General features: G+C 39.0%; 1 protein-coding gene across 1 annotated transcript in view; it reads right to left on the reverse strand.

Annotated features, from left to right (window-relative positions):
* Nucleotides 1-18,533, reverse strand: part of ANO1 (anoctamin 1) — a 120,422-nt gene that overhangs the window by 14,038 nt on the left and 87,851 nt on the right. Inside the window, exons 17-25 of the mRNA XM_045017022.1 lie at nucleotides 13,884-13,966; nucleotides 11,763-11,774; nucleotides 10,808-10,879; nucleotides 6,559-6,633; nucleotides 4,525-4,726; nucleotides 3,412-3,523; nucleotides 2,816-2,873; nucleotides 2,620-2,720; nucleotides 1,975-2,120 (exon numbers count right to left, since the gene is read on the reverse strand). Coding sequence (XP_044872957.1) covers nucleotides 1,975-2,120; nucleotides 2,620-2,720; nucleotides 2,816-2,873; nucleotides 3,412-3,523; nucleotides 4,525-4,726; nucleotides 6,559-6,633; nucleotides 10,808-10,879; nucleotides 11,763-11,774; nucleotides 13,884-13,966 — 861 coding nt within the window. The remainder of the gene's footprint in view (nucleotides 1-1,974; nucleotides 2,121-2,619; nucleotides 2,721-2,815; nucleotides 2,874-3,411; nucleotides 3,524-4,524; nucleotides 4,727-6,558; nucleotides 6,634-10,807; nucleotides 10,880-11,762; nucleotides 11,775-13,883; nucleotides 13,967-18,533) is intronic.

The following is an 18,533-nucleotide window of genomic DNA, read 5'->3' on the forward strand; positions in this document are numbered from 1 at the left end:
CAATCACTTTATCATGAAAGTTGAACTTACAAATGTAGAATTATGTACAATAAAACTTGCATTCAAAAATAAAACAATGTAAAATTTTAGAGCCTGCAGGTCCATTCAGTCCTACTTCTTGTTTAGCCAATCACGTTTGTTACATTCGCAAGAGATAATACTACCCGCTTCTTGTTTACAATGTCACCTGAAAGCGAGAACACGTGTTCTCACGGCACTGTTGTAGCCAGCGTCGCAAGAGATTTATGTGCCAGATGCGCAAAGATTCACATGTCCCTTCATGCTTCAACCACCATTCCAGAAGACATCCGTCCATGCTGATGACAGATTCTGCTTGATAATGATCCAAAGCAGTGCAGGCCCACGCATGTTCATTTTCATTATTTGAGTCAGATGCCACCAGCAGAAGGTTGATTTTCTTTTTTGGTGGTTCGGGTTCTGTAGTTTCCGCATTGGAGTGTTGCTTTTTTAAGAGTTCTGAAAGCAAGCTCCACACTTCATCCCTCTCAGATTTTGGAAGTCACTTCAGATTCTTAAATGTTGGGTCAAGTGCTGTAGCTATCTTTAGAAATCTCACATTGGTACCTTCTTTGCATTTTGTGAGATCTGCAGTGAAAATGTTCTTAAAATGAACAACATATGCTGGGTCATCATCCAAGATTGCTATAAACATGAAATATATGCCAGGATGTGGGTAAAACAGAGCAGGGGACATACAATTCTCCCACAAGGTGCTGAGTTAGAAATTTAATTAACACTTATTTTTTTAAATAAGCATCAACAGTATGGAAGTATGTCCTCTGGAATGGTGCCCGAAGCTTGAAGGAGCATACAAATGATTAGCAGATCTGGCACATAAATACCTTGCAATGCCAGCTACAAAAGTGCCATGCAAATACCTGTTCTCACTTTCTGGTGACATTGTAAATAAGAAGAGGACAGCATTATCTCCATTAAATGTAAACAAACTTGTTTGTCTTAGCGATTGGCTGAACAGGTAGAAGGACTGAATGGACTTGTAGGAGCTGAAATTTTACATTGGTTTTGTTTTTGAGTGCAGTCATGTAAAAAAAGTCTACATTTGTAAGTTGCATTTTCATGACAAAGAGACTGCACTATCATACTTGTATGAAGTGAATTGAAAAATACCATTTCTTTTATCATTTTTACAGTGCAAATATTTGCAAGCAAAAATAATATACACTTTGATTTCAGTTGCAACCCAGAATACAATATATATGAAAATGTAGAAAATCATCCACAATATTTAATACATTTCAATTGGTATTCTATTATTTAACAGTGCAATTGAGTTAATCATGTGAGTTAACTGTGATTAATCGACAGCCCTAATTACTAATAACAATTTGTGTGTGATCTGTGTAAGATCACTGGAGTATCTGTGAGGATTCAGCCCAGAATTCAGGTAACAGGGCCAAATTTTGTGCTCTCTTAAACCAGAATTAACTCTACTAATTTCAGTGGAATTATCACTGGTGTACACGGGTGCAACTGAGAGCAAAATTTGTCTCTTGGAGCCAAATGTACATGGTGCTATAAATATAGTATATTTCAAACTGTGTGTTACTGTTACTGTAACAAAGATCAACAGATAACATCTGGTATTTCAGTACTGTATCGAGGTATATGGAACCATGGCTGTCAGCTATTACCACAAATGTATGGTATGGGAGGTAGAAGCCAGCCCTTTTCCACTTGAGCTGTTGTTATAGGGCTCTTCTCTAGGTTAGCCACTTTAGGACAGTGATATGCATACATCCAGGCCATAATGCCATACCACATGAGCCAGTTAGTCACCCGTAGCAGCCAGCAGGGTTTCAGTTACTGCCAGGGAGGACATTTTTATAAAGTAGTGTAACATGAATCATATCTGCTAGTTCAAAGAACTCAACTCACCATCTCCACAGTTATAGTCATTACAGTTTAAATTTAATTATTTTCCACTTCACTCACTCATTTCCATGTATTCTGGAGTAAGCCCAGCAAAAGGCTCCAAGTTATAGTCCACTTCATAGCGTTGTTTTTTTTTCATATGCTCCTCATGATCTAAAGAGCGTTGTCGCTTTAATTTGATGTATCTTATTAATTTCTTCATTTTTCTGGAAAAAACAAAAATGATCATCTTAGCAGGTTTTTTTCCCCATTAAAACACACCCCACCCCACCCCCATTTGGAAGCTTCAGGAATGACAGTTAAATTCAATAGGCACAAAAAAGCCTTACGTCATCAGTTTTCATAATCTGTACAAAAACTGTGTAAAAGCCAAAGGTAAAGACAAGCAATTAGGGATCAGCACTTACTGATATTCAAATCTGGTAACAACTGAACCAAATGCTGAACATCGAACTCAGCTATAAAGAGTATAAAATCAATAGTCTTTAACACTTTTCAAAGAAGTCTGCATGTTACAAAAATACACGAGGAGTTTGAAAATGCTGTAGGGTGCAAAGGCACAGCTATATTGCAGGCATAGTCTTGCTGTACAGATTCCTTGCATGAGGACTATAAACCAAAAGAAGCCAGATGTTTGCATCATAAAAGGTTGATATGCAGTGTACTTTACGTATGGTATAAAATGAAGGTAACTATGTTACTTACGGGATACCAATCTCAAAGAGATTATTCTGAATCAGCTGTTTGCCCAACATGATAATACTAAGCTGGATACACAATTCCATTAAGCAACCACCAGGGGCACACTAAAGCCAAGAAAGGAGATTAAGTCAGCATTTTTGCCAAATCATTTGATCGTGATTCACTGTTATTTTCTTGATCAATGCTGAATAGCGATTACCTCTTCCATTCGGAAAGAATGAAAAATGTAGACATAGTCTCCGGGACGTCCAACAAATCTAGGAGAGTTTGTAAACAATGGTTGGAATTATGTTCTACCTTTTTTATACATCTGATCCTTCAGTCCTCCATGTAAAATAGCTAATGCTTTGAGTGAGAGTTACACATGCACAAGGACTTTAGGATCAGTTAATAATTTGTCATCACATAGTAAAGTTCAAAAAGGACAATTTTAGGTACTTGTGTTTGGAATATTTTAATTTTATTGTTTTAAATTTAATTGGTGAATTAGTTAAATTATAAAGTTTTTACTAAGTTTTCTAGGTACATCCTAAGTATTACAGATACATATCTGCAAACTTATTTTAAAAGTACATCTAAAAAAGAAAAAAAAACAAATTTCACTTAAAATGAGACAACATGGGGAGATGAGAAAGAAAAGTGGGACGCATTAGGAGAGAGAGAGACAGATAAATTCTATGGATCACACACTATCTTTAGATGTATGTAAGACTCCCAGTACTAGCTGCACACCAAGACTCAACCAGAACATGGGCATACAAAAATAATTTCAAACTACATGTCTAGGTTACTCACCGGCCTTTGAAGAAAGCAACATAGAAAATGGGAGTGTAGGCATTGACAAATTTCAGAAGGAAGGCCTTGAAGATCAGCCGCTCTTCAAAACTCTTGTCTGTTTTTGGGACCTCTGAAGTAAACAAGACACACATAAAGGAAACTTCTGGACTGGAAAGTGTTAAGGGTTTACGAAGTTGGGACTTTGGAAAACTCCCTAATGTAATCCAAACAACTATCCCCTTAAGGAAATATGAACATATTTAAATTGAGGTGGAGAAACCTGATCCGACCGAAGGCAATGGGAAAAGAAACAAGCCACATAGATAACTTATTCTGATTTTAAAAAACAACAACAAAAGAGCATAACAAAACAGGAGGGCTGTCCTCAAGTGAAGTCCATGGGAGCATGCCAGCTGTACTGATGACAGAACTGCACATTTAAACATACAGTTATGGCGGGGGAAGATAAGAAAATTGGTTAGAGAAAAAAGAAAGGTAATTTGGGGACCTACTTTACAGTATTTCTCAAACAATAGGCCCAATTTGATAACAACTCTGTGTCTGGAACTCCCATGACTCTCACTTGCAATGACAATAGCCAAACTACTTGTGTCCGTAAAATTAGTATGGATCTAGCATAAAACATGAGGTTGCATAAAATTTTTGGCCCTTCTACTTCTGGTCCTGTCTGAAAATAGCACAAGAAAATTGGTTCCACAGTGTTTTGGCACTTCCTTTTTCCATGGCTTTATATTTTCTGTGCTAAATAAATAATGATTGGATGTGAAAAAGAAAAAGTATCTGTACCAAACCTTAGAAAGACCCAAAATAAGTTGCATTCCCAAAATAAGTTATGACTGGGCACAAGAGTTTTAATTTATCCGGAACCACTCTGCCCAGTCATAATTGGAGCAATAGCAGCGGAGAGAAAAAGCAGCTAAAAATAAAACCAATTTCATGTGCCCTTCGATGTTTTTTCTTTAAGCTAAGGAGATAGAATTGAAGCCTTATGGCTGAATTTCCTGTTTTTGCTCATTTGTCTGAAGTTAGAAAATGATGCTATGTAAATAAATAGTTTTTGTACTTTACGAAATAACTGATCTAATAGAACTGACAATGATTTATACCTACCAATCTGAGTTAGCCACCTGGCTATGCAGCCATATACTTCATCTAGAATGATGATCACCACCAGATTAATAATAACAGCAGTTGCAGTGACTGTTACTCTAACACTAGATCGGCCAGAGGGAGTTGAGCTGAGGGCTAAGGCTGCTGCAGTGGAGATTCTGTATATAATGACTCCAAACACGATAGCAAATGTCAGTCCAATCTGAGAATACAAGATGGCATTATCTGTTATAAAAACACCCCACTGTCATTCATCAGCAAGCAGATTTAACTCTGAAATGCCTCCCATGTACTCCCTGGGCCTGATCCCAATCCCACTGATATCACTGAAAGGACTCTTATTGACTTCAATTGGCTCTGGCACATATCCTCTGTTCCTAGCACTTTGATCATAACAGTAATTTCATATCATGGTGTTAGCACTTAATAAAAAGGAATCTACATGCAAATGCTAGAGGTATAGTTTATATTAATATTGGTGCACTTCACTTTTAATTGATGCTCATAACATTAATGGATATGTGTTAAGTGGCTTATTGTAAAGGAAAATCCAGGAATGAATGTGGCCAGTAGATATGAAGAGGAGAATATTTCTGAGAGTGATACAGCTTAGCTTTTCTTTGTGTCTAAACTTCTGAATGTCCCTCTGAGACCTCCAATTTTGTGAGAGTTCAAAGATTAAACTAAAAGTAATGGTGCTGCAGATCAGCTACATATTATTTCAAGAGTACAATAAAACCCAGAAAAATATAGCTGACTCCTGAAAGCTTTGGGAAAAAAGCCCTGCTTAAATTGTTACACTGCTTAAATGGAAGAGTATATTAAGAACATGCTCCGCTAAGATACTGAGCACTTTCCTGAGAAGTGATTAGCTCCCACTGAAATTACAGGAGGCACTCAGATCCTCTCAGGATTGGGCCTTAAGAGGACTTCAGGAACATATTTCTGTCCTCTGATCCCAAATGGTGCAGGCCCACTCATTCAAAATAAAGAATTAAAACACCAAACTATGGGCTATTCTACATGTAGGCCTAGATCATTGTTCCCAGAATCAAACATTTCCATGAGTTCTTTGCTTTACCTGAAATGCAGAAGTGGGGAGTCAACTACCTGTGTAGCAACTCAGAGGCCATTCCATGGGTCTACACACTGGAATAGGGGCAGCAACTGGATAGGCCAAGTATAGACTAGGGCCTTGGACAATTTTGTCCTTCCTCATCCTCACAGAGATTCCCAGGAAGAAATAATATAGCCTAGGGTCTATATTATCTTTTCCCTTGCTCATACACACACACTAAGGCGGAGGACAGATAAGGCCAGAGGGAATCCCTGATAATGAGGCTGTACTGGAGCTGTACTGCTAAGAAGCTGAGGGGTTGGTAGCCACCAAGGAGCAGAACTGGCATGGAAGCACATGATCTCCATTTGAATGCCCCTGGCCTCCCTTAGAGTATCCAGATTTGGAGACCCCAGGACTTATTCCATGGAGACAATTTCACGGAACAATTAGTTAAGAACTCTGGAATGGGGATCCCCAGCCACCCCTCCTGCAGGTATTACCATGAGAAGGGACAATCTGAGTCATAATAACTACAGCAATTTCTGCACATCTACTGAGTTACAGACCCTGTGTTGTCATGTGACTGGTGAACTTGAACTGCTCTGACTCAGATGTAAGAGAAGACATACTTAATTTGGAACCTGTAATCCAAAAGAATCCATGACTGACAAACTCTCCAAAGCAGACTATGTGCGGTAAATTACCATCCCTTTCAAAGCAGTGCATGGGAAGTGTACAGTTCTATAGAGAAATATATCTTTTGTTTCCCAATCCTCATTAAAGACACTATGAAAGAAAGACATACAAGCAAAACAAAAGTCAAGTACCACCTGAGCAAAGTGATTTTCAAATGATTTAAACTTTAAAGTGATTGCGTAGTTTTTTCTCCTAGATAAAAAGGTGCCCATTGTAAAAGGCAGATTTCACAATGACTCACTAAGGTGAATCTTAAATATTTTCCATGAAATACTTACCATGAAGATAATGCCAACAAAATTGGTAAAATATGCTGGAAAACGATCTTTCCATGTCAGTTTCTCTTTATCAGTCTAAAATACGAAAGAAAAAAAACCACCCTGTAATTTAATACAGCATCTAAAAAGATCTCTTCTATTTGTTCTTGTAACAAACACACCAAGGCACAGGAAAACAGTCAAACACACAACCAGTTAGAAGGTAGAAGGATACAGTGTTTAAAGATACAATTTTATACAGGTAAATGTCTTACAGCTTCAATTTGGTGCTAAATCCTGCATTGTATAAATGAGTCTGAACCGCTTTTTTTGAGAAACACACTTAAAGTAAACTATTACGCTGTGAAATTAGATTTCTCTTAGTGTAAAATATTTTATTTTCCTTTCCCAGAAAAGATTTAAACTTTTTTTGTTAGAATATGTTTTCAATAAAGCACCATTAGGACTGTCCCTGCAAGCCTTACGCACATGAGGAATACTTAATCCTATAGGTTGTCCCATTGCAATATAGATTGCTCACATGGAGGAGGCTGTTCAGGATTGGGCCCTTAGTGCAACGTTGCCAGGGTTGATTTTGCTTCGCTATGGATCTAATCCTGTGAACATCTGAATATGAGTAACTTTTACACACATGAATAAAATTGATGCCAGTGCGACTACTCATGAGTTAAGTTACTCACATGCAAAATCTCTGCAGGATCACACTTACTATATTTGATCACTCTATTAATTTTGATCACACAATCTATCTGGGAAGGACAATCTCATTTAGAAAGTCATCTCTGATCTGATTTCATTTGTAAAGTTTGCAGAATGAGAATGATTTCTTAAAGGCAGAAAGAAAATGTCAAAGGAAAGTAACATTAAAGAAGATGACACTACATTGTACTGAACAACAATATCTCATTCAAAGTTACATGCATGTTGTCTGATAGAACAGCAGGCAACTCCGTCAAACATGTGGCACATGCTTCATTACAAAAATGCAACATCCATTCAATATGGTAACCCAAAGATTAGCCATGCAGTGCCATCCCCACTACATGTAAACACAGTCTATCTGGGTGCTGAAGAGAGGAGAAAATAACAACTGAATGTGAATATTAAAGGTTCAACAACCAAAGGTTGTTGAGAAAAACAATCAATTTGTGTCTTCCGTAATTACTCATAGTTTGAGTTTCTCCACAAATGTGAATGAAATGTACCAATTTCACCCCAGCCATGACTGTCTTAACTCTCTGTCTCCATTTGTTTCCTGTCTCTTCTGGCAAATGTCGACGCTTCTGATGGCAATCAAAGGAAACAAAAAAGGACCATGCGATACAACGTTACAAAGCATTGACTAACAATGCCAAATTAATCCACACACTCTCTGCTGAGTAAGTACACAGTGCAATTTAGCAACAAGTACTCCATTAGTTTGCTCAATGCTTTGTGTTCCAGCTTCAGGTTTATTTAAAAAACAAAAACAAAAACCCAACAACCCACTATTTGGAAGAAATCCCACTTTTAAAGGTGACCTGCAAAGAATTTACAAAATATTAGGCTCATGCCCTTTTCTTCTTCTTCTTTATGATGTATAAAGAAAGCCTGAAAGGCTTCTCTTCTGAAAGTTTTCATTCATTTTGAGGTTTGGTCTGAGAAATATCAGGAATTTCAGGTCTGTTTTTTCATGGTTTGACTGGCTTCCAAGAGGTCTCAGAAGGGATGTTTACTGTGAACTTTAATACATTGGCACTTTAGGCTGAAATTTACAGGAGTGAGACCTGTATTTCTAAAGTATTTAACAAAAAAAGTACAAAGCCCTCCACTTTTGCTGGGGAAATAAAAACAATGTATTCAGATCTTCTTTCTTCATCACAAAAAAGCTTTTTTTTTTTAAAGTAATGCTGCATGTAAGGTATTCCATGCTGAAATTAAAACCTTTTAATATTAAAAAGAGGTTAAGCTTGAACATTTTCTGCTATAGTCTAACTAAAATGTATCAGAACCAGCTGATGCCATTGTTTAAGAATGGCCAAACTATACATAAATGTAAGCATGTAAGAAAACAAAACAGACAAATTTAAAATAATTCCAGTCCAGTCTATTTAAGGTGTCCATCACTAAGTAACCTAATTGTCATATAGTAACTGGCTATACTAATAGCTTGCATTTACATAATACCTTCTGTCTTGAAGGATCCCAATGTGTCGTACAATCCAAACGTCTGCTATGCTGTACAAGCTACTCACAGGTATCACTTCATGCACCACTGAAATGCAGCCACCTCTGGGGTGACATGTAGCAAGTGTTTAACCGCAACACAACAAAAGAAGTTGGGACCAGAAGTGAAGGATACCTTATACAGCTGAGATGGCAGGGGGATTATATTTAGAAATGAGGAAGGTGATTGCCCAGGCTGGAATTCAGCCAGGAAATTGGGGTTAGTATTATTATTATTATAGTAACCATTTTATTAAATGCCATAGGATTTTTAAAAGCCACAAACATCTCAAGACCTATGTGCAGAAAGCCAGATTCCAATCCAGTGGCTGAACGTGTGTCTTTTAGAGGCATTTTTAAATTTGTGAACAGTCCATTCCAATGGATACATTTGCCACAAAGAAGGAGAAAGCAAATCTTAATTTCCCAATGGAAAAGTGGGGAGGAAAATCCATCAGAGATGCTTACTGAGTTTTCCTCTTCCATATACCTCTCCTGTGGGAAAATCTGCAGTAGGATATGAATCAACATTCAGTTTTTGCTCAGTTCTTATTCAGCCAGACTTTGATTGGAATAAGTAAAGGACCGCAAGGTTTGGCCCAAACAATTAGCATGTTGTTATGATGATGGATGCTAGGAAGGCATGATAATCTCTCCTGAGAAGTTCTAGTTACTTATAATACTGCAAGATACCAGGTTCAGTTATAGATTTCTCAAACTTTATCCATAGCCTAATAAGAATTCAAATGATAGTTGAAGAATTCTATTAAAATACATCTTATACCCAAACACTGAATTAATTTCTATATTCGTAAAAGCTTTATATATATGAAATGTATGTGCTACTGCAAATGCAATTAACAGTTAAAGAAATGTTTGGAAGCTTACACGTGATATACAACAGTGTCTTTAAGTTTATTTTTGTTTCCAAAATCTTGGTCAAACATAAGAACATAAGAAAGGCCGTACCGGGTCAGACCAAAGGTCCATCTAGCCCAGTATCTGTCTACCGACAGTGGCCAATGCCAGGTGCCCCAGAGGGAGTGAATCTAACAGGCAATGATCAAGTGATCTCTCTCCTGCCATCCATCTCCATCCTCTGACGAACAGAGGCTAGGGACACCATTCTTACCCATTCTGGCTAATAGCCATTTATGGACTTAGCCACCCTGAATTTATCCAGTCCCCTTTTAAACATTGTTATAGTCCTAGCCTTCACAACCTCCTCAGGTAAGGAGTTCCACAAGTTGACTGTGCGCTGCATGAAGAAGAACTTCCTTTTATTTGTTTTAAACCTGCTGCCTATTAATTTCATTTGGTGACCCCTAGTTCTTGTATTATGGGAATAAGTAAATAACTTTTCCTTATCCACTTTCTCAACATCACTCATGATTTTATATACCTCTATCATGTCCCCCCTTAATCTTCTCTTTTCCAAGCTGAAGAGTCCTAGCCTCTTTAATCTTTCCTCGTATGGGACCCTCTCTAAACCCCTAATCATTTTAGTTGCCCTTTTCTGAACCTTTTCTAGTGCTAGAATATCTTTTTTGAGGTGAGGAGACCACATCTGTACACAGTATTCGAGATGTGGGCGTACCATGGATTTATATAAGGGCAATAATATATTCTCAGTCTTATTCTCTATCCCCTTTTTAATGATTCCTAACATCCTGTTTGCTTTTTTGACCGCCTCTGCACACTGCGTGGACATCTTCAGAGAACTATCCACGATGATGCCAAGATCTTTTTCTTGACTCGTTGTAGCTAAATTAGCCCCCATCATGTTGTATGTATAGTTGGGGTTATTTTTTCCAATGTGCATTACTTTACATTTATCCACATTAAATTTCATTTGCCATTTTGTTGCCCAATCACTTAGTTTTGTGAGATCTTTTTGAAGTTCTTCACAATCTGCTTTGGTCTTAACTATCTTGAGAAGTTTAGTATCATCTGCAAACTTGGCCACCTTGGTCAAGTCATCTGTAAATGGATTTATTCACCAAAGAATTTTCCGTGGTTAAATACATAAATATTTTTAGCATACCTTTTTATGTATGTATTCTTTTCTCAGTGATTTTTCTAATACTTTAGCTTCATATTCTGCCCTGGGATGAGCCTGTGAAATAAGTCACATTTAATAGTAAAGAAATTATATCTATTTCCTAGTTCATCTATATATGAACAAATGATAAGTCCAGTTCCTACTAATTTCCCATTTCTCATACGGAATTCTAATTTACTATACATATCACTACCGTAAAGTTGATAGCATGTTGGAGCTAAAATCTTTGAAGTACTATATCATTCTAAATTCTATTTCACGGAATAAATGTTTAGGAAACAGAAAAAAGCTCTACAGAATATATCAACTGTAACCCTGTGCAGATCAAGCTTGGGTCATTGTGATTTACAGTGCAGCTTGCCGAGACTACAGATCACAACATGTGATGTCCCATCTTGATATGAGATATTGCCATTTGGATCAAGATGAAACATTGCATTCTACAAACTATAATCTCTATGAACCATGCTTCATGAAGGGTAGCTGTTATCTGCGATAATTTAGGCAAAATATGTGCAGCTCTTGGGGTACTGGCAAGTTGCCAATGAGTCTCTCAGGTGGGCCAAGTTTTAATACCAAATTTATTCATACCTACGGCAACATCCCTAGAAAGGTACATCTCTGCAATGCAACAGACACTGCATATTAGACTAACCACATACAATGAAAAGAGGAGATTTAGGAAAATAACCCGAAATAGAAGGAACGAGACAGCTGAAGGATTCCAAAAGTACCCACAAGAATGCACTGATTGGAAAAATAGAATGGATTTGAAAAAAAAGAAGTCCAACCACTGGAAAAAAGGAAAGAAAGAATCACTGTAGTGGGAGCTTTAAGGAAATTAGATGCTGGAAAAAAGAAGTAGGTGAAATCAAAAGATACCTTTCACTGATAGACAGGTAATAAAAAAGGTAGAGCAATTAAAAAAATTCCAAACCTTGACTGCCTCCTTCAGGAAACCAGAAAAGAAAGAAAAAAACAAAACACAAAAAAACAAACAAAAAAAAGATGATTATTGAACTGTTGCAAATTGCACTGAATTTATTTATTTTTAAATCACATGGAACAACATGATAGATAGAGTGGATAGACAGACACAACCAGGAAAAATCAGTCTGCTCTTGTTTTCATATTGAAGATATACTAACATTACTGCATGAAAGAGTTTACTGAATAAATGTACCCAACAGAAGATTAAATATTTTAGTATTTTTGGATGCCATCTGAGATCCTGATTCAGCAAGCATATAAGCATCTGCTTAAGTCCAATTGAAGTCAATGGAAAGTTAAGAGTGTAAGTGTGCTGCTAAACAAGGGGCTGTATTAGCTAGCGGGAGCATATTAAGTGAAGAGTAAAATATATTTTATTAACAGCTGCTGTCTCTGGTCAGACATTGTTTTTACTGCAGAGAACTCTAAACGCACTCACAAAGGGGATAGCTGTTGGAAAGATACAGTTAATCCTTTCCATTTTCATGTATGCTAACAATTAGATACCAAAAATAAAAGGACAGTCGTCTTACAATAGCTAGAAAAAAAAATCCTCATATTGTCATTCAGTAAAATAGCAGGCCTCAATCCTGCAGTGCTCTGGCACAGGATATGCCTGCATGGAGCACTTACCAGGACTGGGGCCCTAGAAACCAAACTTTCTTTTGAGAATTCAATTAAAAATAAAAAAGCTTTTGTAGAATTATAATATCAGGCCCACCAGGTAGCATGACACATTGTTTAATAAAAGGTCTCCTAAAATACATTCCCATAATACAATAGTATTTATTGTGAATATAATCACTATGTCTAGATTGCACAGGCAGCCATATTTTTAATAAAAGAACTACAGGCATAACTCCCAAGAAATGAACTTTACAAAGATATAGGGCCCAGTCCAACTCTCATGGAAGTTAGTGGAACAGCTACAGCTGAGTGATGGCTTTGAATGGTTTTTTGGGCTGAATAAAGCCCAAAATATTTACCACTCAGAACTCCCACTGCCTTCAATTCCAATTTCAATCCAAATATTATTGCTAAAAAACCCATAAAACCTGAGATGGAATAAATCTAAACTTTCCTCCTTATCTTCTGTGGGTGTTTTGGGTACGCCAAAGATGCTCAAATGAATTGTGCAGCTAGGGTCTCATCCAAAATGTATTGAAGTCACTGATAAACTACAACTGCCTTCCGTGGACTTTGGATCAAGGGCTTTGAAATGCAGATCCTCAAAATGACTCTTTTCCTTGTATTCCATAAACATTTTAATATTTAGCATCTCTCTCTCTCTCTCTCTCTCTCTCTCTCTCTCTCTCTCTCTCTCTCTCTCTCTCTCTCTCTCTCGAGAGAACAAACTCTTTTGCTTGGATCTTCCTATCTTTAACCACTCACAAATATGTCTTTTGGCACACACAGCAAAGACAACCTCCAAATTTGTGTCCTAGTATTTTTACACAATGCTCCATACCAATGTACCTGGAGTATTTTCCACAAAAATTGCCTAATTAAAATGTGATCCTGCACCATTAAAGTTTATGGGAGCTTTTCCCATTGACTTGAACGGAACAACTATGCCATTTTCAGAACCTGATTCTTCATGCTGGTTATACAATGGTGTAAACATTAATAACTTTCACAGACCCATTCCTGACTTATAGAAGAGTAGCTAAGAGGAGAGTAAGTCTCTTTGCTTTTAATATCCTTTCTTGAGTCAGGGAATTATGTATGAGCTATATATTCCAGGCCTGCATTACTAGGTATGACCTAACATTTTTTTTTCTAAAAAGTGTGTGTGTGCACATGCGTGAGGGGTGTTGTAGATATACAATTATGCTTCCATGGTAACAAGATGTGCTAGCAATACACCCACAATAAAAAACTCAGACATAGTTCACATACAGTATTTTCCTTTGCGCCAAGGAATTACTGCAAAAATCTTGCAGTATTCCATGAAGCAAAGTCTTAACAGTTTAGAGTACAGCGCCATTTACAGTATAATTATTGAAGTTAAAATGTAACAAAACAAAACCATGAAATGGAGTCAAACCAATCCAACTTAAAAACTAACCTCCTCTTCTTCAAACCCAGTCAAATCCCATCTATAGTTGAGACGCATCTGTTTTCTCTTCCAGTGTTCCATAAAAGTGGCAGCTGGGAATTAAAAATAGTTTGTTACAGCATAGTTATTTGGATCATTTATAAGGTCTTCAAAATCAAATTGGCCTGGGTTAGAATTTGTCTAAAGTATGTGCTTAGGTGTGTTGGGTCAAATTTATTCTCAGTTACCCTGGTGTAAATCCAGAGGATCTCCACTGAGAACAACCGAGAGCAGAATTGGCCTGATATCTACAAGATGTTAATAAGTAAAACTATTATGCATAAGGGTCTGATTTTGCATATCTGGCACATCCTAAACTTCCATTAGGTTTGAACAGAAGGTGGCTAGTTTTTAGGGCAGTTTAATTTCAGGAGCTGTTTTTTAAATAATTTATAATTAAATTGTAAATGGAAATTTATGTTAGTGAGAATTCTGAATTCCTCAGTAGGAGTACTTGGTAAATACTAAGGGCCAAACTCTCGGAGCCAACTTTTAACTATGGGAGCCAAAAGAAATGCATTCTCACATACCCACAAAACCTTTGTTTGTTCCTGGTAGTGGATAGTTAAGTGCACAATTAAGGCTGGGATTTTCCAAAGGTACCTCAGGGAGTTAGGTGCCCAAATCAAAATTAACTAGTATTTGTCTCTGTAATGATATTACAGGTATCATTTCTATATGGCTGCCTTGCAATCTGAACAGTATTAGCTTTATCCATACACAACAGTTGAGATCCCTAACTACACTGGTATAGTTAAAGTGGCACGACACCCCTCTTCCCCATCCCCAAGTGTGGGCACAGTTATAATGGTATAAAGGTACTTATAGGTTATTCCCATTAGGGAAGGAGAATAAAGGAGAATAAGCTATGCTGGTATAAGGCACCTTTATACTGATGTAAATATGTCCACACTAGAGGTTGTATTAGTATAACTGTTTCAATAAATAATCACAGCCCTATCCAAAATAGTTATACAAAAACTGCATACAGATCAAACCTTATAAATGTTGGAAATAGGGAGCTTTTTAATGGCCATTGTAAGGGGATCCACGGTGCAGCAGTCATTTTGTTTTTAACAGGGTAGACCCAGGAAAAAGGAGCAATGTGAAAACAACTCTTGAGTTGCAGCAAATTTCCGCTCTTTATCAGTGTATGTGCCTTTGAGGTGGAGGAAGTTCTCAGAGGACATACATTTTAATGCTGGGAACAAACCAGCACAGTTCAGTAAATAAGTAATTATGAAAGCAAGTCCATTGAGAAAGGCTAACCCCCCGAGAATTCTTCTGCAGTGAATACTAACAGATGTGCTCAACAAGATGTACCGTGATATTCAGTAAAACCTTGGAGGCAGAGAGGGGGAGAGAGAGACTAATATAGATAAAAGAGTGACTGGAAGCAGGCTGTGCTTTTAGCGTTCATCAGTCCTCCAAGTGAAATTCTCACGTACAAAGCCTACAACGGAACCCCTTTATAAATCTTATGCTTCCTGTAAATTGGTAAAATCATCATTATATCTTAAAACAGTCTGTGATATAACCCTTGAGTCCCTGCCCCTTCTCTGTGCCCCTGAGAGTTCTTACATTGTGGTCTGTAGTTTCCACGTATAGTGAGAAAATGAAAGACACATTGCTTCATGCTGTTACCAGAAATCATTTTACAGCATCAACTTAGAAAAATGTAAAATGAAAATATTACATCTGAAATATAGCCATCTGTTAGCTCATATGAGAAGCACCAACCGATTGCGGCAGGTTCAAAGAAGTAGCAAAGAAAGAATGACTTTCTGCCAAACACATATGCATTTTCACATTTCATCTGTGCCCATAAACACAAACTGAGCTCAAAGATTCTGGTAGACTGCTTTCTAGATCATTATTTGAGGTGGATTTTGAGGGATTCTGGATGAGGTTTCATACCACACAAATTCAGGCCTTATTTTTAGGGGACAGAAAATCAATGTCAGATTGCTAATTTAAGAGATGGGGGAACCGCAGCTCCCAGGTGCTGTGCGTGGCAGAGGGTCCCTGCAGCTCCAAGCTCTGAGCCACAGCAGAGGGGATCTCAGCAGCTGCAGATGGTGAGGGGACCCAGAGCTGCTGGCCCCAGAGCTCTGAGCCGCTGTGGGTAGCGGGGATCCCCACAGCTCCTAGTTGTCGTGGGCAGCAGGGGAACCCCAGATCTCTGAGTCGCTGCAGGCGATGGAGGGCCCCTTACAACTCTCAACAGCCATAGGTGGTGGGGGGCCCCCTGGAGCTTGAGCCACTGCAGGCGCCTATGCAGCTCTCAGCTGCCGCACGTGGTGGGGAAATCTGGAGCTGTCAGCTGCCCTGGGCGGCGGGGGGACCCTCCTGCTCTCTTCCCACAGTAGGGCTTGGGCTCAGCCCCATTTTGTCACAGGTATTTTTAGTAAAAGTCAGGGACAGGTCACGGGCTTCTGTGAATTTTTGTTTATTGCCCGTGACCTGTCCCTGACTTTACTAAAAATAACTGACAAAATCTTAAACTTACTGATAACTAATGAATGGACTCTTGTCTCCACAGCACTACAGCATGTGTGTTGGAGGTGTCATGAGAAAGACCAGTAAGTCACCGAAACAAAGTTATGGTATGGGAAAAACCCTGCGTTTGGGAAGCACAGCGTGCTATTGGCTTGTAGCAACAGTAGCAGATGTGGAACAACTGTGTGGGTGCCAGGCAGGGTGGCCATGTGCGAGAGGAAGGATGATCTTGTAGCTAAGGCCCTATCCTGTGACTCAGGGTATTGCGGTTCCATTCTCATCCCTTCCAGAGATTTCCTGTGTGATGTTGTGGAAGTCACTTAGTCCCACATCCACACAGGGTCTCAGGCACCCAGATAATCACAGGAACACCACCGTAGTCCACAAGGCCTGAGATAGGTGCCTAGGCTTCCTATACGATGAATGGGGAGACATAGGTGCCTAGGAATGCAATCCACAAAAGCCAGTAACCTAGGCCAGGAGCCAGTGGAATAGTTGATATGTCCTGAGGCCCACTCCTCGCAGGGAGGTGCCTATATCTGCTTGTGACACATGAACTGGGGAAAGATAAGGGTTCCCCTGCCAAACTTGTCTGCAGGGCCTGATCCAGTAGGTGTGGTCAGAGGCTGCCCAACTCCATACAAAACAGCTGGGGTGGGGGACAGCTCCCCTGTAACATTTAGCCCAGTGGTGAGGGTACTCACCTGGGGTGTGGGAGACCCCATGTTCAAGTCCACTCCCCTCTGCCTGATGAGGAGGAGGGATCTGCCACCTCACCGCTTAGTGCTCTAACCACTAGGATTCACAGTGATTCTCCCTTTTCCTCCAGCCCAATTAATATTAATCAATGATGTATTTAAAGTGGAACAACTTAAACAGGAGAGTATCCCACATCAGAGTACCAGTGGTTAGGGCTCTTAGAGAGGTGGCAGATCCCTGGTCAAAACCCTTCTCCCCCTCAGGCAGAGGGAGGACTTGAGCCCTTGGTTTCCCACTTCCTAGGTAAGTACCCTCACCACTGGGCTAAAGCTTATCAGAAACCTTCCCTTCCCCCAGTTATTTTGTGTGGAGTTATGTGGCAGCCTCTGAGCACACCTACTGGATCAGGCCCAGCAGACAAGTTAGGTGAATGAATGCCTATCTTCCCCTGGGTGTGGATTGCTCTGGGGCTTAGGGTAAGAGATAGACATCTGGGTACCTAGAGTATTTTGGTTGGATGTATTCCTGGAGGTTTCGTCACATGACATAATCTTTAATTAAAGATTAATCTTTAATTCCTGGAGACTCCAGGAGAATTTCTCCCGCCGACATAGTGCTTTGCACATGAAAACTTACGTTGGTGAAACTTAGGTCACTCAAGGGGGTGGAATAGTTATACCCCTGAGCGACATCAATTTTCTCACATAGGCAGTAGTGTTATTGCCTTACTCTAAAACACATGGGCAGCTGAGAGGGGAATTTTGTGGATCACAGTGGCATCTAAAAGCAGTACATAGCTGCCTAATTCTGGGGGTTAGGTGCCTATGTACCTTTATGTATCCAGGCCTGAAGCCTTGCTTTGAGGTACTTAAGCATATAAGTAGTATTATTAAAGTTAATGGAAAAATTCAAGTGTTTAAGTTAGGCATACGCTTAAATCCTTTTTGAAAATCGGGGCCTTGATCGCCTTATATCTCAGCTCTTCATTGTAAAACAGGGGCAATACTTCCCTGCTCCAAAGAATAACTTCACAAATGTCTGTGAGGCTCTCAGATGCTCTGGTGATGGAAGATATACAAGAATCCAAATACACAAGCAGTTGTGGGGGAGGTGTTTTGCCAACATCCCCCCAAGTTGTTTGTTTACTCTGACTTTGCATAATAATAGAGATTGCCTCTTCAATTACCAAAAAATGGGTGGAGGGGACTAATATACTCTGCTAAGGAATGGAACCCAGGCAATCTTCCATGTCATTGATATATTTGAATAGGCCACAGACCAATTGGAGTACCTGTCAATTCACATAGAGAGAGAGAGTGAGAGAGAGAGAGGGAGAGAGCGCAAGTAGATATTTGATTACCCACATGACAGAATCAGACTATTTAAAGTCTCTGACATGGGTTGGCATGCTGCTCCGGGTTA

The sequence above is a fragment of the Mauremys mutica genome, chromosome 4 (genome assembly GCF_020497125.1).
Source record: "Mauremys mutica isolate MM-2020 ecotype Southern chromosome 4, ASM2049712v1, whole genome shotgun sequence".
In the NCBI taxonomy this organism is placed as follows: domain Eukaryota; kingdom Metazoa; phylum Chordata; order Testudines; family Geoemydidae; genus Mauremys; species Mauremys mutica.